We start from the raw sequence: 21,766 nt of genomic DNA, 5'->3' as shown, positions 1-21,766 counted from the left end.
GCATCGAAGTTGCTTGTGGCTTAATGTGAAGATGTAACGTGTTTCCAGTTCACACCTGGCTGCTGCCGTGCCGAGTCAATCAAATGAAGCTCTGGGAAAATGAACTGGAACAGGAAATAGGTTTGCCACCTAATGAAAACTGGAACAAGAGTTATGCACAGAGCCGATTGATTAAAAAGATATTCAAATAGCAGTTTATAGTTTGGCTTAATTAAAGATACAAAGGTTTGTTCAAATGGTTACGTTTTATTGGTATCCATTGAATCACTTTCATTACAGAAAATAATCTGTAACCACTAGTTATGCCCGATTCATACTGTCGTATGACCATGTCACGTGCCAAACATTGCCGATCTACAAGCTTACGTGTCTTGGATGCTACGCAAGTACGCATTGTGAGCTTGTAGATCTGCTATTTTTGATGTCATATGACGGAGCATAAATCTGGCATTACAATCTTGGAGGTTGGTAGCACAGTATGATTCTGCAGAGGAACACACACCACACAGTGAGTAGGTAGGAAAAGACCTTGCATCTACAGTAAAGCACATTGGGGTCAAAACAGGACCTTCTTAAAATCTTTTGTAATGTCAGTGCATGGGATTCACCAATGCCTGCCTCTAGTGAAAGGTGGAGGTGGACAGCTGGTCATCCCAATCGTCTGATTTCATGGTTGTGGATGATTTTCCACATCCATTTAAATCAGACTCAGATGTCTTTGAAAGTTATAGAACTGCATTTGAGAGTTGGCTGCAAATACTTTTTAAAAGGTGGGTAACCTTTAACCCTGGGTCAAACTTCAATCTCATAACCGAAATGTGCTCATTTAGCTTTCCTACTCATGCAAATCGACAATTGATTTTGTCATAAGAAATGGACATTAGCAGCAGCCATAATTCTTACATTTTAAACAATTGAGCAACTTTTAGGTTTCAATCTAATCAATCACAGAAAACTACTTGAAGGGAAAAGCTGGAGTCCTGCCATTGCCTTCAAGTAATTTTCTTACAGAGAATTGTGATCTTAGGGAGAACAATCGTTATTCAGATTTTAGCAGGAGTCATGCAGCCCTAAGGAGGACTATATTTATTTTCACCAAGTGGACAGTATGGTAGGTCTCTAGCAGATGGAATTTGACAACTCATACCTGCTGTGCCACATTGGCAACCACTTGTCTCTCCAGCCAACAGATCTATGATATGTTCTCCAAGGCTTTCACACCTTGAGTAGTTCTTACTACATAGCTCTCGATTTTTTTAATAAAGTTCCCAATCAGTCAATTCTTAAAAATGTCTATACACATAGAAAACTGAAAATCCAATTAGTCTCCAAACTATATTCTCCTGTTGTCTTGACAGAAAGCTCAGGAGAAAAGCTGGATTTCAAACTACAAAAATACTACTAAACTGAAAAGATCATTATCATGGATTGTCAACCGTTATAAAAAACTATGATATCTATCCAATGGACACCTGAGAAAAGGGCAGAACTGTGGAGGCTATTTGTTAGTAATGCAGTTCACACACCGGTTGCATACAAAGCCAGAATGTCAAAGATTTGAACTATTTCAAAATTCTACTCTTAGAAGAGCAGTGAGGAGTGAAGCTGAACATACAAAGCCCAATTTTTAAACATTGAACAAGGGACGTTCAGGCCGGGTTTTGAAAAGCAACAATCTGTTTAATTTTGACAGTCTTTCATGATTTGTGCCTTCACGGCAACCCAACTCTACTACTGAGCAAATACACACAGTTGCCCAGTGAGTATAGGCTTAATCTTCAAGCCCAAATGAGAGCATGGAACACTACTTAAATTATATGAATTACTTTGATTCATGACTTTTTGTGCTAGTTATTTGCTTAAACCAAATGCTTAAAAGGAAGGACAGGGTAAAATGGCTACATAAGGTTACTGTCATATTAAAAAGAGGGGATAAAAAAAAGATTAACCACTTAAGATCCAGGCCTTCTAGTCACTGTACTTGAATTGCACGCAGGCTTGTAATACAGAACAAGTTCAATGGTGAGTATTGAATGTATGTTAAAATAAAGCAAATGAGGACTTATTGACAAATTGTCAATAACTCATTTACACAAATAATTGACCAACTGTTTTGTTGTGGGAGGGATAGTAACAAATATCTCAGACTAATGGCTAAAGTTGCTGTTGTATTGAGTGTGTGTAACAGCTACTGACTGAACATTCATAACAAAAAAAAATGACCCTCCCTCTCTCTACAAACACACAACCTAACCACCCAGTGAGCTGTGTCAATTAAAAGCGACCAACTTAAAGCCAACAGAACAAACATAATGCATAATACATTATCATCTCAGTGGATTCTCATCAGCCAATACAGTGACAGCAAATGGCCCAGAGGACTTTGTCCACACTTGAATAGGCCATGAAGAAAATGACACATAATGACAACAATAATTCTTTTAGCTTAGGTTATTTGCCTTCCCCTCTTCCCAAACACATAATTGGATGGCTGACATTCTCATAATAAAAAAAGAAAGAATAAAACCTAGACAAAACAGTAAGCATTCATGATCCAGGCTGGTGATGTAGCATCTTTGACATATCGAACGAGAGAGGCAAACTCCTCCGAATCTCCCCCCACGTGTGAGTTCTGTGTTGTCACCAAATGTCCACTGTCCCTCATTCCCTTCCTTCCTCCCTCTCTCCCCCATGTAGAGTTAATAGAGGTGGTGGTGGGTGGGCTTTTAGGGGGGAAGAAGAGTTTCAACAGTGTGTTTTCCTGGTTGGGGGATACAGTAGGGGCTTGGAGAAAATCTTATCAATCTGTTGAGAAGAGATCGCCAGCCGAAGGGAGGGGGGCCAGACCCCCTGTTACGTTGGGGAGAAGAGAGAGGTCTGGGAGACTCTGGATATGAGACTTGAGCTCTTTCCTTACTTGGGTCACCCTTGCTAGCTTCTGTTTGTACTCCTGTTGAGGGTAATAAAGAGGACAAGTCATTAATATATGCCAGTAATTCCTATTAACCCATTAACTGCCAGAGGTATTTTCATATTTTTTTAGCCAGTGCCAGAGTTTTTCATTGAAAAAAAAAAGTACTCAGGAGCCGAGATACAGAATTTTTAAGTTTTAAGTTAACAAGGAAGTGGATAGGAGTCTAGATCTTCAAAAAGTCATATCTCCTTGGTCTTTGGGTCAAATTGGAAAAAAATATATATAAAAGTTCACGTAGATCTACGCGATTGGCACGTGGCGGCTTTAAATAGGTTCGCGTAGATCTACGTGATTGGCAGTGAATCAGTTAAAGTAAGTCAGCTATTAAATCACCAATATAATTAAAGTTTACTTTGCTTTTTCACCATCCACAGACTTCTCTGTGTATGGCAGGAGCTATTTATTGTCTTAACACCGTAATTATGTATTTTAGTTTTATTAAGTTAAAGCAGTTGTTTTCCTAGAATTTCACTGCGTTTGGTGAGTTTTGGGTTACTAGATCAAAAGCACAGCGAGATCCTTATACTAGCTTGAGCTACATTTTGAGGCTAACATTGAACTACACTTAAGTGTTGTAGAAAGTGGATGTGGCATTTTCAGTTATTTTGTGGAAAGTCACTTGCCTCTAGTTTCTTCTCCCTCTCGCCGAGCGCCTCCTTCTGACTGCTGATATAATCTGTAAGCATGCGGGCGAGCTGTCTCCTGTCCTCCAGTTCGGCTGCCAGACGACCATTGTACTCCGCCAACAAGAGACAGGCCTCGTCCACTGTCTTGGACAGTCTGTCTGCCGCCTCCTTGTCTGGACAGACAGAAGGAACTTTAGGTCATCACACACACAAATGGCTCTTTTCATTTCACAATTTTGTGCCTCCTCCTCTTGTCCCTCTTCCGTCATCCTGCCTGTGACCCGGAAATCGAGCTCAGTGCGCCATCATGAAGTATTCCTAAAATGCATTTTGAGGAAATGTACGATATACAATAGGAAATACACCCAGAAATGAACAAACCATGGTTTGTTATGTATTCTTAGTTTGTTTTTTTAAGATGATCAAATCTGATCATCTCAACTTTCAAGTGTTTCAAGTTGAGAAAAGATCAACTTTGACGTTTTAAATCATTGAGTGCCATTCACGTTTCACGTGTTTTACCGCTATGGTGCAACGTGCCAATCACGTATTTCACGTGTTTTTGAGAAGAAAAAAAACAGAACCCAAGATATCATTATCTGAAGATTTGCAGCTCCATCCACTCCTTGTTTAACTTATAACTGGAAAAGGCTGTATCTCGCTTCCAAAGCACTTTTTTTTACTTTGAAAAATATATATATATATCGCACTGGCCAGAAATAGCCAGAAATAATTCTGGCACTCAGTGAGTTAAGATAGAACAGCAAGCCAATCAGAAGCGCTCCAAAGTAGGCGTGGAGTAGGCATACATAGTGTATATGGAAGTAGCGAATATTGATAACAAAGTTTTAAACTAGCAGTTGATGTGAAATTAATCAAGACTGAGCAACTACATGGCCTATTTTTGCGCAACAGGACGTGCAATAACCCCACGTTTGCAACTACTTTCGCCTGCGCACTTCACCGGGTATGGTCTAGTGTTTACAAATTATGTTTATAATTTAATTTTTTTAGCTGGTGAAAGTTACAAGAGTGCATGGTGTGTGATATGAAATGTAAGCTTACGATGATAAACACAATAGTCGCTATTCATTTTTCAATTCACCAATTTGGATGATCAAATATTACGGGCTGTCACAATTATGAAATTTTACTTTTAACGATTTAATTATGTTTTTGGGATTGAACATTGGAACATATGAATTACATTTCTGTTTGCCTTTTAGGCTTTGTAAACACAAATTGCACAGGGCAGTTATGAAAAATAACTTACTAATAAGTTAATATATAAAGAAATGACTGACAATAATTTTATTACCCACCCAGCACCCCTAGTTCCCACGGGTATACTATGGGTACATGTGCGTGTCGGGCTGGGCAGTATAACAGACAGACATAATTATGTTAATCTGAGGTATCCATTATACCGTTATAACATTCCATCTTGTGATGCAATGCACATGGAGTTCCAGCTAACGTTGTCTTCCTCGGAAGCTAGTTTCAACACAGTCATCTAACATTTGTTGACATATAACCCCTTTATTATGTTCTTTATGGTTCATACTGTAGTGGGGTGCGCATGCATGAGGGACGTTACCTCCTGTCTGGGACGTGCAAATAGCAAAGGACATTTTGTGCGGGGGAGAATAAGAGAGATTGTCGAGAGGTTTAACAGATGATTACAAAAAGCATTCTGCTCCAAGTCAAGGCTTTGGTCTTACCAGCGATCTTCTCCAGCAGAGAGACATCCTGGACCTCTTGGGGGAGGGAAGCGATCTTCTGACGGACGGCTGCATCCCCCGAAGCAGCATTCTCCAGGTCCTGTAGAGCCTTCACCAACTCCTCTGTCTGGAAGCGCACGCACACGTGTGTGAACAGATGGAAAACGAGGTTGAAGAGAAGAGGAAAGAGTTGGAAAAACAGGGACACGCATGAGAAGCAATGCTTTAATATTGAAGACTGAACTGTCATGATTAAGCTGAACGACTGACTCCTACCAGCTGCGATGCTGCGTGATCTGTGTTGCGAGGGGATGTTTGGCTTCTGTAGTCATCATCCTCATCCTCTTCCTCCTCCTGAACCTTCTGGTAGCTTCGTTTCGGCGCCTTCTTCTCTTCTAGGAAAGCAATTCACAACACTTGAGAAATCACAGTGTTGTTTTGGCTGTTAAAGCCAGTACATGAGTCATAATATACACCTAACTAAAGATTATTTTCATAGTCGATTCATCTGTCAATTATCTTTTTCAATTATTTATTTAATCTGTGCAATACATTTTTACCATAAAATGATTGTTCATCATAAATTATCTGAACCTAAACAGACATCATGAAACTGCTTAATAACGCTACCCAGCAGTAGATAACACATTTTATGACATGGAGCAAGACAACAAAAGTATTCACATTATGATGGAGTTGTAAATACCAGTAGGTATTGATTCCCAGTAGAACAGTTGGCTTCGAGGCGACACTAAGATTTATCAACGACTAAAAGCGCTATTAAAGATTACTGTATTATTCTACTGTGTGATTTGTCTCAGAAATACTCTTACATTTTTGTGACATACTGTATATCCAGAGCAACTTAGGACTTCAACACTACAATTAGCATAGAACATTGGATAAGCAACATCACAGGCAGTGAGATTATAGTGCAAGCATCAAAGCCACCATCTCCATTCAGATTAATATAAGAATTACAACTAGGGGTGCAACAGTTAATCAAACCAATTAGTTTAATCGATTATTTTTAAAATGTATGACATTTTGAGAAAAACACTTTTGTTCTTCTTTTTTGAGTCTGTATAGGCGGAACACGTAGCCAACCCACAAGCTCACAACACCTTGTGTTAAAACACGCTGTGAACTTGTAGATCGGCTATATTTTCAGTATTTTGTGCAGCACTGTTACACAAAATAGTATGTTACAAGTATTAAATGCTTAACTAGTTAATCAGACTAATCGATTTAGTGAATTGTAAAAAAAATAATCAATGAAATTAGTTTGGTGTCGATACGTGATTAATAAAAAAAAGAAAATTGTACAAAGTAATCAATGGAATAATCACTCAGAAAATAATAGATAGTGTCAACCCAATGACAAAAGTGAACAGTCAGTGAATAGTTAGTAGCCTTTGCCAGGTGTGATGAGAAACAGGTGACTCGTAGAACAATGAAAACTCACCGCTGTCTTTGGTGATGACGGCTACAGCCGGATCTAACACACAGTCAAAGGCATGTGTCACTTAAAAACACACACCAATCAAAAGCTTCACATACCTGGGTCTTAATATATTTCACCAATGCCATGGAATATTTTGAACAATGAATGGAACAACATGTTCAACTTGACTCAACTGAACCTGAGCTATTTTGGTTTAACGTAAAAAACACCATGCTTTTTATTTACTACTATATTGTTCAAAGAAAGACAGAAAGAAAACAGACAGACAGACGGATGAGCAGACTCAATGAATGAATGGATTTACACTGTAGTATGTTGATTAATGTCTAACAAACAGCATGCCTTTAAAGCCAGTAGACCTACCTGCTGGTCTGGGACTGTTGGAGTCTTCTATCGCCAACTTGAGCTGCTGGATGAAGTCACCTCTGTAGAGACTTCTCTCCTTCCAGATGTTTAGCAGCCTCTCCATGTGTTTCTTAGAGTTCTCATCTGATTCACTAGTGAGGCAGGGAACCGTTGAGTCAAGTAGACATAAAGAAGTACAGAGCAAAGCAGGAGAATACAGTACATAGGTTGTTTACAACAGTCAAAGCATTGAATTCAGTGTTTAGTTGTATAAGCAGGCTTCTATTACACAGTGCATTTAGATAATGAATAGAGAATCGTGTGTAACAAGTCTCCTGTTACACACATATCCCTCTAATTTCTCACAGTCCTTCAGTGAAGGTGGCAATGGCATTTGCCAGCACCCCATATGCCCCAAAATACTTCAGCTTAATGCCTCCCCAGCTCACTACACCTACAAACATTGCCCATAATTGTTCAACTATCTGAAGCCATGCAAAGGCTGCAAGCATTACTAGTGGCTCACCTACCGGGCAACATGAGAGCAAGCATCAACGAGGACAGACTCAAAGTCTTTGGCAAACTCTGGTCCTTTCTTTTTACTGTTTTGGATGACATCATTGGCCAGATAGAGGAATGTCAGCTTCCTGCTGCGTTTGGCTGAAAAAGGCACATCAAGAATAAGACTTAAATCTGTTTGTATTCATTTTCATGATCCTAAAGATGTCACCCTTCAGTAAATTTTGCAGAAGCATGAGCATCACAGACATTTTCCACCATATCTTCAACGTTACGATCCATCAATTTAGTTTAAATCACACAATCGCATTAGGCCTAATTCATACGCTGTGAGCCAAGACGTGGCTCTTTGCTCTGTTCTAGGGAGCTATCATGGCTCCAGAGTGCACCCATCCAAAAAACTGTCCAGCGCAACAACAAAACATGTCATTGGTCGCACCAGTGCACCTTAAATTTAGAAGGTGTGTGTGGGTGCACCTGCCACCTAAATTATACGCAACAGTGCAACCTACTAAAATGTTACTCTGGAGCCCTGCTATGAGCCATGGCTTAGCTCACAGAATCAATGGTTCTCAAAGTGGGGTTCCCCCAGGTAAATTATTGATAGTTAGGAACCAAACCAAATGGACCTTACAGGTCTATAAATAACTCTTAGAGTGCACAAATGGAACTGTTGCCACCACTCTCAGTGGTATAGGGGTCCGTGGCCTAATGCATACAAAAGTGTGGGGGTCCTTGAAATAAATAAATAAAACAAGTTTGAGAAACACTGCATAAATGGTTTTAGATCTATAAGTTGCACAATCACACATATCACAATGTAACAGTCACAAACACACATCAAAAACCATCATCAAAAGCTCTCACCTTTTCTCAGCTCTCTGTGCCAAACTTTGACGATGAGACCCGCGTGTTTGCGGTGGTGGATGATCCACAAGGACAGAGTCTGTACGCTCTGCTGTGAGTTACTGAGCTCAGAGAGCTTCTTCTCCAGAGCAGACTCAGAGAAGGACGACATCCTCCTCCCTCACTTCAACCTGCTGAGAACGGACAGACCTGCAGGGCTAGCTGGGAGGATCTAGCACTGTCATCAAAAATAAAAGTTGTGACGCCAGCTAGCCTTGTTGGGCATGCAGCGTGCCGTCTTCAATGTCTCAAATCCACCCTATTCCTCAACGGTTCAAATGAACGTTAGCGGGCAGATCTTTTCCCCTCAAGGAACCACGTTTACTTTTCACACTGTTTACACAACAACAACACACACTATCAACTACGTTTGTTTACAGCCAGAGATAGCTAGCTAAGCTAAGCAGCCATCACCACCACACCAAACCAACCAGCTCTGAGCTAGCTAGTTAGCACAACACAAGGCAAACAACTCGGTGCTAAATAACATAAGAGGACCGATATCTCGAGTTATTCGATAGTTTAAGGTCAAACGAATACGCTCAAAAGTTATGTTGAGATACAAAACGTTCCGTTGCTACCCTAACTAATCAGGACAATCTCTTCGAAGATGGCCACTTGCCCTTTCACCTCAAACATGTGCGTCGCACAATCATTACGTCACGACTCATCAGAGCGACGCCACCAGGGCTGCTGTGGTTGTGATGTGTATTACCCTTATTTTTAACTCTATGGTATTACCCGTTATACCATAGTAGAGGTTATACCTCTATGGTATTACCCATGTTATAACTATAGTGTTATGGCACAGTATTAACAGTGGTGGAAAAAGTCAAATCTTTTTTGTTTTTAACTCAAGTAAAAGTATCAATACCGCAATGTAGAAATACTCTGTTACAAAACAGAACATTGGAAATACTACACACACACACACACACACACACACACACACACACACACACACACACACACACACACACACACACACACACACACACACACACACACACACACTCACAACCACACACACACACACACACACACACACACACACACACACACACACACACACACACACACACACACACACACACACACACACACACACACACACACACACACACACACACACAAATACATACATACATACATACATACATACATACATACATACATACATACATACATACATACATACATACATACATACATACATACATACATACATACATACATACATACATACATACATACACATGCATAGTTCATACATATTTCATTAGGATTTTGTATTGAAATTTAGCTTTTGCTTGATATTTTCATATGTTTTACATGATCAAATAATAAAAGAATCAGTAATTTAGTGATATTCTTTTATTGGTTTCTATATGGGCTATGCAGAGTTTCAACGTATTTTTGTATTTACTGTGTAATTACCTGTTATGTGTGTGTAAATATGAAGAAAAGGTTTAATTTATCACTATGCTTTGGATTTATGTATTATATTGCAATATTATATTTGACCAAAACTAAAATCATTTCTGTCTTAAAGGACCATACCAGTGGACTGGCTATAATTAGGAAGACATCGGATTCAATTAATTTCAGCATAGTAAGTACTGAAAGTAAAAAAATATTTTACAGAAATGTGAAACTTGCTTGAGATAGTTACTCCAACACGCTAAATATACATTTATACCAGGACCTTAATGGAAACAAGCCCTGAGGGCTTATTTGGGTTATCCTTTTAGGATTCATTTGTATAAATCTGTGCCGCCGTGCCTTTTTTGCAAACTGTTAATAAAGTATTCAATCAAACAAACAAACATAAATATCAACAAAAAAAGATTATTAGATCTTAACATACATAAAGATTTAACATGCAATGTCCAAATAGGTTGTCATACACTGATCTGCACAGATCATGATTGGTTTAGTTATAAGGATAATTCCTTTAACAGGTCCGTTCATGAAAGTCCTTACGGTCTTGTTTCCAATGAGGTCTTGCTTCCAATAAGAGTCTTGCTCAGGGAGTTTCATTTAATCTAATTTATTATATAACTATCATATAACTTTTATTTCATGTAGTTATTTTTGTCAAACATATACGTATGTTGAAGTATTCAGTACACAGGGGCTTTAGCCCTGTGGTTCAGAGAGACAGCAATGCAAATATTTTTTCACTGAAATCTTCATATTTTTACAAACATGGAAATGCTACACCAGGCATGCAACTCTTTACCTGGTAATTTGACTCCATAATACTGTGGTTGATAAAATGCACAATATTTCTGTCAAAACAATGGTCTGAGTGGTCTAGTCTCAGACACATAAGGCAAATAGTTTGTCAGCAGAGCAGGTGTGTTTACACATTTGGCAACAAATATCACCCAGAACGCAAATTTAGCCACACACAGTGGGTAGGAAATGCTTGATTTCACCACCACATCCTCTGTTTAGAGCATCTGGACAGAGGATCTATTATTTGATTACTGTTTTTATTTTTTTTATTGTATATAGGGGCAGGTACTGTATAATAATATTTATCTTCTTCCTGCTCCTTTTCATTTGTGGAATATGTAAAAAATAAAATAAAATAAAAGGGGGGGGGGGAGTAAATGAATGTAATCATGTAACACCATAAATGAAAGAAATTAAGATGAAATGAAAGATGAAATGTTTACTTTGTATTCACTGTTTTGGGAAATTATGAAATGGTAACTGCAGTTTACCAAACATGTAATGGTGGAAGAAGTACTGTACATCATTTCTCCACTTTTATAAAAGTAGGAAACACTAGTTTACCAGTTTGCTCAGTAAGAATGCTGACCAATAACAGCAACATCCTAATGCCTAGATCAGGCTGCACATTCCCACTGACACAGAGGGAAACAACGACGCAGACCAGGCATCATGTAGGCTAAACATTGAAAACAAGGCTGAAACATTGAAAACAAGGCAGGTGTGACAGAAGTGGACTTGAAACCCGTGAGGCACGCCCAAGCGAGGCAAGAGCTGAGCAAGTTGCATAAAGCATAGACTTACAGTGGGAATCAGTTATCATTCTATCACCACCAACATGGTGCAGGAAAGGGCATCCTCAGCGTTAGCATCGAATATCAAACATACCTGACCAAACAGCAAAATATATGTATGAGACGGGCCCTGTGTTATCATCACCTGCTCTCTTCCCTCTCTTTTCTGTCTCTCTTCACTGTCCTATCTGAATAAATCAATAAGATTCCATCAAAAATATTTGTTACTTTTTAGTAAATTAAACATGCACACACTAATTGCTTCCCATTAAATAGTATGTCATTTTCTGTTGCTTATCAACCAAATAATACATTATTACAGTTGAGTTGCTGGAAAGGAATAATGAATATGTACAACTGTGCCACAGGATGATGTTTGTTCTAGCTTACTGTTATATGTCACTTATCTGAGATTGATGGAAAAACACCGGTCTATCCCTTGTTCACGGGTACCCTTGTTCATGGACAATTACATTTGTGCATTTCATTTTAATGGGAGGGAAACTCTATGGTAAAAAAAACAAAATACCTACACGCAAATATGCTTTGCTCGAATGACACCCTGAGGAAAGATGCAAAATGTGGCCACATCTCACTCTCTCCCTACTCTACCCTTCCCTTCCCTTCCCCACCCCCCCACCCCTCCGTAGATGCTCTTAATCCTCCACCCTGCCAAAAACAAAATAAAAAGATAGATTGAAGTGTTCTATGCCATTGTGTCTGAGGTGTGGATAGGGAAGGATGGATGTGTATAGTGTTGTGTTTCTTTCGCTAGGCTGGCTGATGCTGGCACTGGCTGTGAGGAAACCAGACTACATCTCCCAGGGAACTGGACTACAGCTACTGGGTGACTTTTCCATCACTGGGCTCTTTCCCCTCCATAACACAGATTCACCTAACAATGGTTTGCCTGCCTTGGGAGACTGCAATAAGTGAGTCCACCTCAGTTTTCTCAAATGTATCTCACTGGTGTCTACCCTCTGGATATAGTATTGATTTTGATTGGCTTGCTATCAGGTGAATTAATTACATTCAGGAGAATAAGAAATAATTTGACTGTCCAATATAAAGCAGGGGGGAGACAGTGAAGGGTGTTTGGAGGCTGGGGCTTTTCTTCACAGGCTACGATATTTTTCTGTTCTCTAGAGGTGAACCCAACAAACATGGCTATCACCTGATGCAAGCTCTGAGATTTGCTGTGGAAGAAATCAACAATGGCACGAGACACCCACCTCTATTACCCGGAGTGAAGTTAGGCTATCAAGTCTATGATATCTGCTCACTGCCGGCCAGTGTCCTGGCCACACTGGACCTGCTGGAGCAACAGTACCAGGGTCCCTCTGGGACCAGAATCGACCCAGACCCAAGTCCATACTCAAGGCAAAAGGCAGTGGCTGTGATTGGCCCAGATAGCAGCAGCAAATCCTTCACCCCAGCTGCATTACTTGGGACCTATCTAGTACCACAGGTAAGTTTTAACCTGACCAGAAACAATCAAACTGTAATGTAAGAAAACTAAATATTGAACTATGACCTTTGAAATAAGGTCATACGATCAAGTTCAATTTCCTTTTATTGTCATTCATAACTTTACATCAGGGATGCATAGCAGAACAAAATTACGTTACAATGTTTAAGTATTAAAAACACCACAATTACAACATAAAATTATAAGATCAATTGCCTATCACTATGATGACAGGTACATTTCTGTCCCAGTCAAGTAGTAGTTGAGGCATCCAAAAGTAATTCTTACATTGTTCTCCCATGTAGATATCTTATGAAGCAACTAACGAGATGCTGAGTAACAAGTACCTCTACCCAGCATTTCTCCGCACGATTCCCAGTGACAAGAACCAGGTTGCAGCCATGATCCAGCTTCTGGTTCACTTCAATTGGACATGGATCGCTCTCCTCGGCAGCGACAACTCCTATGGCATCCAGGGCATGCAGAGCCTGTCCCAGCTGGCCCCACAGCATGACATCTGCATTGCATACCAAGCGATCATTCCCAAACACACTGATGACACAGTCATGACAATGAAGAACATTGTCAAGAGTATACTGAAGACCAAAGTCAACACTATTGTCGTCTTCTCAAGCAAGTCCAAAGTTAGCAAGTTCTTCCCGTATGTGGTTGACCAGAAAGTGACAGGAAAGGTGTGGATTGGAACGGAGGATTGGTCTGTTGCATCTCTTGTGTCAGGCATACCTGGAATCCACACTATTGGCACTGTCCTGGGTCTGTCCATTAAAGATGCTGCCATATCTGGTTTTAAGGAGTTTGAGAACAAAACAGGTTCTGAACAGCTAAACAACACTCAGGAACTCTTAAATGGTACTCAGTCCCAAGGTACTGATTGCCTACAGAACACAAATCTTTACAGTCTGGCAGGACAAGACTTCTCTTTGGAGAAGTATGATATCTCATCTTCTTTCAATGTTTATAAAGCGGTGTATGCTGTGGCCCATGCTTTGCATCAGGCACTAGGCTGTGATTCAGGACAATGCAACAAAAGAACAATACAACCCTGGCAGGTGAGTTCATGTCAAATATTACAGTTCAGGCCGTCAACATTGAAAATGGAAATATACTAAGAAAGAGACGGACAAAATGTACGCTGTATGAATATGGTTAATGTAGGGGGGGAATTAATATTGCCTTGGTGCCCTAGAAAGGCCGGAGGCTGGAGAAAGGAAAGGTAAAACCATATTAAACTCACTGGGGTGGAGAGGTCGCATGCACCGTGTCAGGGACAGAGGATTCCTAACAGCACCCTAGTTGCACGCACGCACACACACACACACACACACACACACACACACACACACACACACACACACACACACACACACACACACACACACACACACACACACACACACACACACACACACACACACACACACACACACACACACACATATATATACCGTAGGCTGTATATATATGTATATTGTAGTGTACACCAGGCCAGAGACATTTTTTCCATTTTCCATCCCCTCAGCTTCTGGCATGGCTTAAGCGGGTGAAATTCTCTCTCGGGAATACATCTGTGTACTTTGACGAGAATGGAGATCCACCCGCAGGATATGACATAGTGACTTGGATTTGGAATGGGACAGACTGGTTTGTCAGAGTTGTGGGCTCGTTCACACTAGACCCCACTAATTTCACGGTGGACACTGCTCAGATTGAATGGCCAGGCACTGGACCCTCAAGATCAGTAAGCCCAGTGTTTACACACTAACCCAGTGTTTACTCAAAGTACTAAAAGACTGTGTGTGTCATTCACTGAAAATAACAGATTTTCATTCATCTTGAAGATTCTTAAAAATCTTGTATTCTTTCGCGAATGACACAGTTATACGATGAAGTTTAAATTAGGCTTAACTCTTTTTTTTCTTTTTCTTTTTTTTCTCTTCTCTCCTTCCCCCCCTTTTTTTCTTATTATTATTATTATTATTTTTTTTACAGTTTATTGGTTTACGCTACATACATATATTATAATACTACAAGGCCAGGTTTCCGTTTTGAAAGTAATCTTTCCCAGCACTTTTGTTGTTCTTTACAGGTGCCTCAATCCATCTGCTCCCCAGAGTGTCCCCACGGCCATAGGAAGCTGCAGACAGGCCAGCACAAATGCTGCTTTGACTGTCTGGCCTGTCCTGCTGCCACATTTCTCAACAAAAGTGGTAAGACAAATAGGCTCATTACAGAATGTTTGGAGAATGGTTCAAATTGTGTGCAGAGAATATCCTGCCAAAATGGTTGGTTAAAAATAAGCAGGAAAATAAATACAGCCTGTTTTGTAAATGGTCTCCCTCATTCAGGGGGAACAAACGGCTGGTCAGGTAACAGGTTTGATAACCACGATGCATCAAGACCACCGTATTGTCAACTGTAGTGTGCGAGATTAACCAGCAGGGGGCGTAGAGGGTTCATATTTTACATGTTTTATGCTGAAGGAGGAGGCCCCTGCTTATTTATCTCATAAGTGGCTGCAACTGTTCTTATTGTGTAAACTCAAGAAAAGGATAAATTATACGAATCCATAACATTGCTGTTGTTTCTTCTCAGTTGTAATGGACCATAACATGCTCAGTTCAAACACTGCCATACAGAAAACCCCACCACAATCCACCAGAGTCTCTACCCATCATTTATGGTCTCAGCTCATTTTACCCATATTACCCCCATCCCCTCTACTCCTTCTCCTCAGGATCAACTTCCTGCCAGCCGTGTCCCTCACAGGAGTGGGCTCCCCCGCTGAGCGAGCAGTGTTTGAACAGGACCATCCTCTATTTAGCCTGGGACGCCCCTCTCTCTATTCCCCTTCTCATCCTCCTGGTCTTCTCTCTGCTCCTGCCCTCCGGCTCTGCGCTCATCTTCCTGTTCAACCTGGGAACCCCTGTGGTCAAGTCTGCCGGAGGGCGCACCTGCCTCCTGATGTTGGCCTCCTTAACGGCCGCAGCCGCCAGCGCCTTGTGCCACTTTGGCCAACCGTCTCGGGTGGCCTGTATCCTCAAGCAGCCCCTGTTTGTCTTCAGCTTCAGTGTGTGCTTGGCCTGCGTGACTGTGCGAGCCTTCCAAATTGTCTGCATCTTCAAGCTCCAGTCCAAACTGCCACACGCGTACGACATCTGGGCCAAGAACCACGGTCCTGAGTTTACAATCCTCCTGGTGTCTGCCACCATCCTGCTCATCTCTGTTTTCCGCGTGGCTCTCAACCCTCCCCAACCCTCCCAGGATCTGGTCTTCTACTCCGACAGCATTGTGCTGGAATGCAGCAACACCCTCTCTCCTGGATCGTGGCTGGAGTTGACCTATGTGTCAATGCTCAGCGCCCTCTGCTTCTCATTTTGCTACATGGGTAAAGACCTGCCAGCCAATTACAACGAGGCCAAGTGTGTCACGTTCAGCCTCATGGTCTACATGATTTCCTGGATCAGTTTCTTCACCTTATACCTCATCAGCAGAGGTGAATTCACCATGGCCATGCACGTACTGGCTATTCTGTCCAGCGTTCTGGGCGTTTTCGGAGGCTACTTTTTGCCTAAGGTTTACATTATTATTCTAAGGCCACAAATGAACACAACTGCCCATTTTCAAAACTGCATTCAAATGTACACCATGAACAAACCATGATGCCCTGTTTTGTAGAACAGATTTTATGAAAAAGGGAGAAAACCTACTGTTTATGGCATAGTGTATTAATAATGTAGATGGGGAACTGAAGGGAACAATGACACTTGTTTGAGTTTCATTTTAGTAGGTAGCAGGCTGTTGATATAGCATCACAGTGATCATCCTGTGGACAATTGGAATCCTGCGTGAGAGATGCATGAGTGATAAGATAAATTGCTTTTGATCAATTGTCCTAGGTCTATATTTGTATTGTCTACTACAACATATTGATAATGAATATATAAACATATATTAATGAGATATCCTTTTCCTTAATGTTATGATTAGACTGACCTTTATCTGTTTGACTCAGTACATACAGGTGTTGAATCCCTCTCATCTGCGTAAGCACATACAATTAATGCCATGACCATCAATACTTTATCAGATAGACTGACGTCTGTGCACAATGATACGAGATGCATGTTCTATTCCTACTCATTCTGCTCTTTTCCATGTCTCATGTCTCATATCTCCTGGTCACGTCATGTGTCCAGTAATGTATTCTCTGTGTGTAATAAACTTTAGAATAAGAAGTAATCGTGTGATACTGCCTGGTGTCATCTTGTTCTCCAAGCTGAACCATCACTCACCACCCTTAGTGGGAGACTACGGTCAGTGTGGAGGGTCAACAAAATTCACAACACTTAATGTCCATCAGTTCAACTTCCCCAATGACTTGATCACATTAAAACAGAACAACATTCAGCTGGAAGTGCAGGCATGTGCATTTGTATAACCTATATACTTTGTTGACCGGGGTCTCCCAGGGGTTTTCACTTGGCCCCCTACTTTTTTCCCTCTACACCAAAGATCTTGCCGAAAATAGCCAATCTACAAGCTCGGCTCTTTTCGCCAAATGTTCATCCCCAGAATAGGGACGCTAGGGTTCAACTGGTAAAAGTCACTAATATGGGTGAGGTTATTGAAATATTCAGAATTAGATCGACTGAAAGATAAGCCAGGGAGTTAAGTGAAACAGATCACTCCATTAGTACACAGATAATCACATTTTAGAAAATTCTTGAAACATGTTTGGGAAGCAAGAGAAATTACATCATCCCAATGACAGAAACAAATATTTAAGACATTAAATGCACACGTCCTGGTGCATACATTTCAATTTAGGGCTGTAAAACATGATATGACATGTATAGAGATTAAATAACTAGTAACAGATGGTGCCCCCCCCCCCCCAAAAAAAAAAGTCTTGTTCACTATTACTGCATGACATATCTCATATAAATACCCAATTGGTCACACTTGCTTGTGTCTGAGTGTGTACGTATTGCGCGCACACACACACACACACACACACACACACACACACACACACACACACACACACACACACACACACACACACACACACACACACACACACACACACACACACTTGTGTGTTTTGCTGTGGCCTGTTGTCTGTGGGCACTGGGATGAAAGGGTCTATTGTGGCCAAGAGGTCAGCCTTATTGACCATGAGATCTGTGAGTAGAGGCCGTGCTTGGCTTTCCCACAGTCTCCCTGTCCACTCCCAGCCTAATCCCCTCAGTGGACAATAGAAGCGTGCCATGGGTGAAGAGGCTGCATGGCTGAGTTTTATTTCCCTTCAGCCACAATAACAATGTAAAATCCAGAGTGTTCATTTGACCACTTTGGAACTATTTTCCAAAACTTGGAAAATGTAACATTTACGCCTATAAAGACATGCCCAAAATACACCAGGGTTAAAGTGGTCATCTTGGGTCCATTTGGTTACATTTGTGCGAGTTTCAAATGGATAAATGAACACTGAGGATTTTACTGTGTATCTGGAGAAAAAGGCTCTATATTCATTTTGAACATTTTCAACTTAATATTTACCATTACATAACAGGTGCACTATACTGTTTGTAAAGCAGGACATTAACCATCTCTCCATCAGCATGTTCTTTTCATGGAGTCTAGCAGGGAGAGTTCCTGTTAGTTCTTGTGTTAGTGTTTGTTAAGAAAAAAACTCTGACAGCAATCATTGCAGTGTTTGTTTAGTAAAGTCCCCTAGTCTATCTAGGTCTTCAGTAAACAGAAAGGGCATTTTGAGGTCGGGGTACCAATTTTATCCAATCAGGAGAGTTAATCATACATGATACATGATAAATAAGTGAAATTGGAAGTGATGAAACAAAGAAATGAGCAGACAAATTTGAAACTGGAACACTATGAAATTGAAGCTGATAAATGGTTTCACTCTCCTGATATTATCATAATTAGCAACCCACCTGAAAATGCATTTTCTGTTTATTAAAGGGCTGGAGAGACAGGGAGACCCTTGGTATTGAACAATGATTATCTGAATTAAATTATCTGAATATAAAGCTTTAAAACATTTTTGTTTTAACCAAAATGTCAGTTACACTACCTTTAACTATTAAACTAACACCCAGGATTTGACTGTGCAGTATGCAACAGTTCTGTACATTCTGTCCACAAACGCACCTAGAGAACATCGTTGTAATTATGTAATACCTTGGATATTCCCTTGGTCTTTGCTGGAGTGGGAGAGATAAGTCATATGGCTCAGATAAGAGTTTAATTACAGAGATTATATTATTCCTTGTCTAATCAATATCTTTAAACAGTTGTTATCTATACTGGCCACCCTGCAGATTCAGTCATTTGACCCAGCTGAGCTCTCTTTAATAGCTCACCCCAAACCCCACCCTCCTTGAGGATGCTTTCCATGTAAGTGTGTCCCATCTGCTTGATTCATATCACGGCTAATTTCATTCTCATTTCAAACTGATCATATGATATAACTGATGATGTTCAGGCAGATAACATGTTCATTACCTGTTGCATCTCTCATCCCTCCCATAGCCTACTGCCCTCTGAGTTATTGATGTGTCTCCCATTGTCGTGGCGGACGGCCCACTGGTCTCAGAGTGTGGGAACCCCAGCCTAGACTGTGCCACATGGCTTTGTTATGCTAATCTACCAGTATAAAATGGAGCAGAGCTCCTCCAGTGAGGCCAGAGGAGCTGATCACTATTTCAACACAGACATGGCTCCCTGTTCCACCACCTACTCCTCTATTCACCATATCAGATTACCTGAAAGAGACATCAAAGTGACTGTGAGTATTGAATGGGCTTCTAATAATAATACATACAATTTATATAGTGCTTTTCAAGGTACTATTTTTTTATATTTAGCATTTGCTGCTTGAAATGTCTGACTATTGTTTTTGTTTAACCAACTCTCTCGTATTTGCACCCTCAGTTAAGAAAACCCTTTGTGGAGAAAATGCGACGGGATCGCATCAACAGCTGCATTGAGCAGCTCAAGCTCATCCTGGGGAAAGAGTTCCACCAGCAGGACCCCAATGCCAAGCTGGAGAAAGCTGATATCCTGGAGATGACTGTGAGCATCCTGAGGCAGCAGCTGCAGACTGGCCGCCACAGCCAAGGTTACTCTCAGTGCTTCTCTGTCAGCCCCAAGAAGCCCCTCTACAGCACCCCTCCTCTCCAGGAACTCCAGCAGCAGGAGCAGTTTCATCAGGCCCAGAGAGCCAGTAGTTCCTCTCCTGTTTCCTCCAGTCTCAGAACTAGCACCATCCAGGAGAACATCACCAAAGATCCAGTCTGGAGGCCTTGGTAGTGACATTATAACAGACACCTCCAAAACCTGAGGGGAAACCCTTTCTCCCTCACTGTGTAGGAAATATGCATTTTCCATCCTGCTCAGTCACTGAGTGTCAAGTTATATTGATTCATCATATTGATGGACTTGTATTGGGTTATTATCCAAACAAAAAGTATTCCAAACTTGTGTTTGATGACTACATACTCCTATTATGACCAGTCCTCAAACTGGCTATTTTTATTATTGGGTATTGAGTATTTAAATGAGAACTTGTATAATTTTTTTAAGCTGGAAATTATTATTGACTATGTTGATAATGTCTCAGTCTATTATGAGTTGCTATATGATTTGCCTTTCATAAAGGCATTAAGTACTTGAATGTCAAGGACAGGTGGTCAGCAACAGCTGATTGATTCCCACTTGTGTGTGTTGTGCACTTTGCACACAGTCTTACCAAATTGTTGTAGGACAATGTAATTCACAACTCAGAAAAATAAACCTGTAAAGTTAAGTAGTAAATGTTCTGTTTTGGTGTAGCTTGTTTTTTTACATCCACAAATGTCAAATACTGTTTTTCTTTTCTACATTTTAACTCTCGTCACTGAATTAAAAGAAAACACACTTATAAAGAAATCACAAAAAACTTTGTGTGATGTCATGTCGCTCAACAAAAATGGAACCAGGGCCTTGCTAAAGAACACATGTGCATCGCGAACTGAACCTGAAACCATCTCATCTCATCTCACTACTATAATTGGAAAGCTGTAGATTTGTGTGTGCATCCCACAGGCCACAGCACACCAGTTGACCAACTGCCACTGCACTAATATCGCTCATAGTTCTGGCCTTTTAACAGGCTACTTTTCCTATTTTGAATTTGCACATCATTTGTACACTTTGCAAAAACAGTCCTCAATGAAGAAGGAATCCAATACCATGCATGGTGCTTGCAGCCTGGCACACATGCATTATTGCCCCTTATTTTGCGCGACAGTAATCGGATACCAGGTTCAGCCTAATCATCTGGCAGCACTTCATGCTTTCCCTTCATGGTCAGCACCCAGTACTGGTCTTCTCCCGGGACCCGAGGTAATAGAATCTGAACCCGTACAGGTCTCGGGCATTGACAGTATTTCCGGTTAGTGTAGACGCGTGAAGACTGGGTTCACATAAGCGAGGACCTGAGTTGGTCACATCACGTGGCCACCCTTGTTAAAGCGGCACTATGTCACTTTTTTTAAATTAATAAAATGTAATTCTGTCCAATCTGTATAGTAGAGTATGTTAATACAATATAACTCATACAATTGGGGTGGTTGTATTTTGTCTCGCTGCTCTTCTATTGAGACATTTAGAATTTTGACCT

The 21,766-nt window shown here is 40.8% G+C and overlaps 2 protein-coding genes across 3 annotated transcripts; one reads left to right on the top strand and one right to left on the bottom strand.

Moving 5' to 3' along the window:
- Positions 1 to 226: 226 nt before the first annotated feature.
- Positions 227 to 9,181, bottom strand: rprd1b (regulation of nuclear pre-mRNA domain containing 1B). Of its 2 annotated transcripts, XM_080443516.1 has the most exons (8): positions 8,518 to 9,181; positions 7,662 to 7,791; positions 7,150 to 7,283; positions 6,787 to 6,819; positions 5,598 to 5,716; positions 5,322 to 5,448; positions 3,598 to 3,773; positions 227 to 2,950 (listed from the first exon to the last, which is right to left on the bottom strand). In XM_080443516.1, exons 1-8 carry the CDS (start codon positions 8,666 to 8,668, stop codon positions 2,801 to 2,803), a joined length of 1,020 nt encoding a protein of 339 aa, XP_080299642.1. In that variant the 5' UTR covers positions 8,669 to 9,181; the 3' UTR covers positions 227 to 2,800. The 2 variants fall into 2 exon arrangements, with proteins under 2 accessions (XP_080299642.1, XP_080299643.1); XM_080443517.1 differs by lacking the exon at positions 6,787 to 6,819.
- Positions 9,182 to 12,332: 3,151 nt separating this feature from the next.
- Positions 12,333 to 16,740, top strand: tas1r1 (taste receptor, type 1, member 1; the record flags this gene model as incomplete). Its single annotated transcript, XM_080443834.1, has 6 exons — positions 12,333 to 12,523; positions 12,738 to 13,059; positions 13,365 to 14,129; positions 14,600 to 14,818; positions 15,167 to 15,287; positions 15,815 to 16,740. 6 exons carry the CDS (start codon positions 12,333 to 12,335, stop codon positions 16,738 to 16,740), a joined length of 2,544 nt encoding a protein of 847 aa, XP_080299960.1.
- Positions 16,741 to 21,766: the final 5,026 nt, after the last annotated feature.

Source organism: Gymnoscopelus braueri, assembly GCF_963280865.1.
Source record: "Gymnoscopelus braueri genome assembly, chromosome: 12".
NCBI lineage: Eukaryota > Metazoa > Chordata > Actinopteri > Myctophiformes > Myctophidae > Gymnoscopelus > Gymnoscopelus braueri.
This window is presented reverse-complemented; position numbering and strand designations above follow the sequence as displayed.

Coding starts and splice junctions, on each gene's coding strand:
- rprd1b (XM_080443516.1), bottom strand. CDS start 8,668: ATGTCGTCCTTCTCTGAGTCTGCTCTGGAGAAGAAGCTCTCTGAGCTC. Junction 6,820..7,149: donor CAACAGTCCCAGACCAGCAG/GTAGGTCTACTG, acceptor ACTGTGTGTTAG/ATCCGGCTGTAGCCGTCATC. Junction 3,774..5,321: donor TCTGCTGGAGAAGATCGCTG/GTAAGACCAAAG, acceptor CTGTCTGTCCAG/ACAAGGAGGCGGCAGACAGA.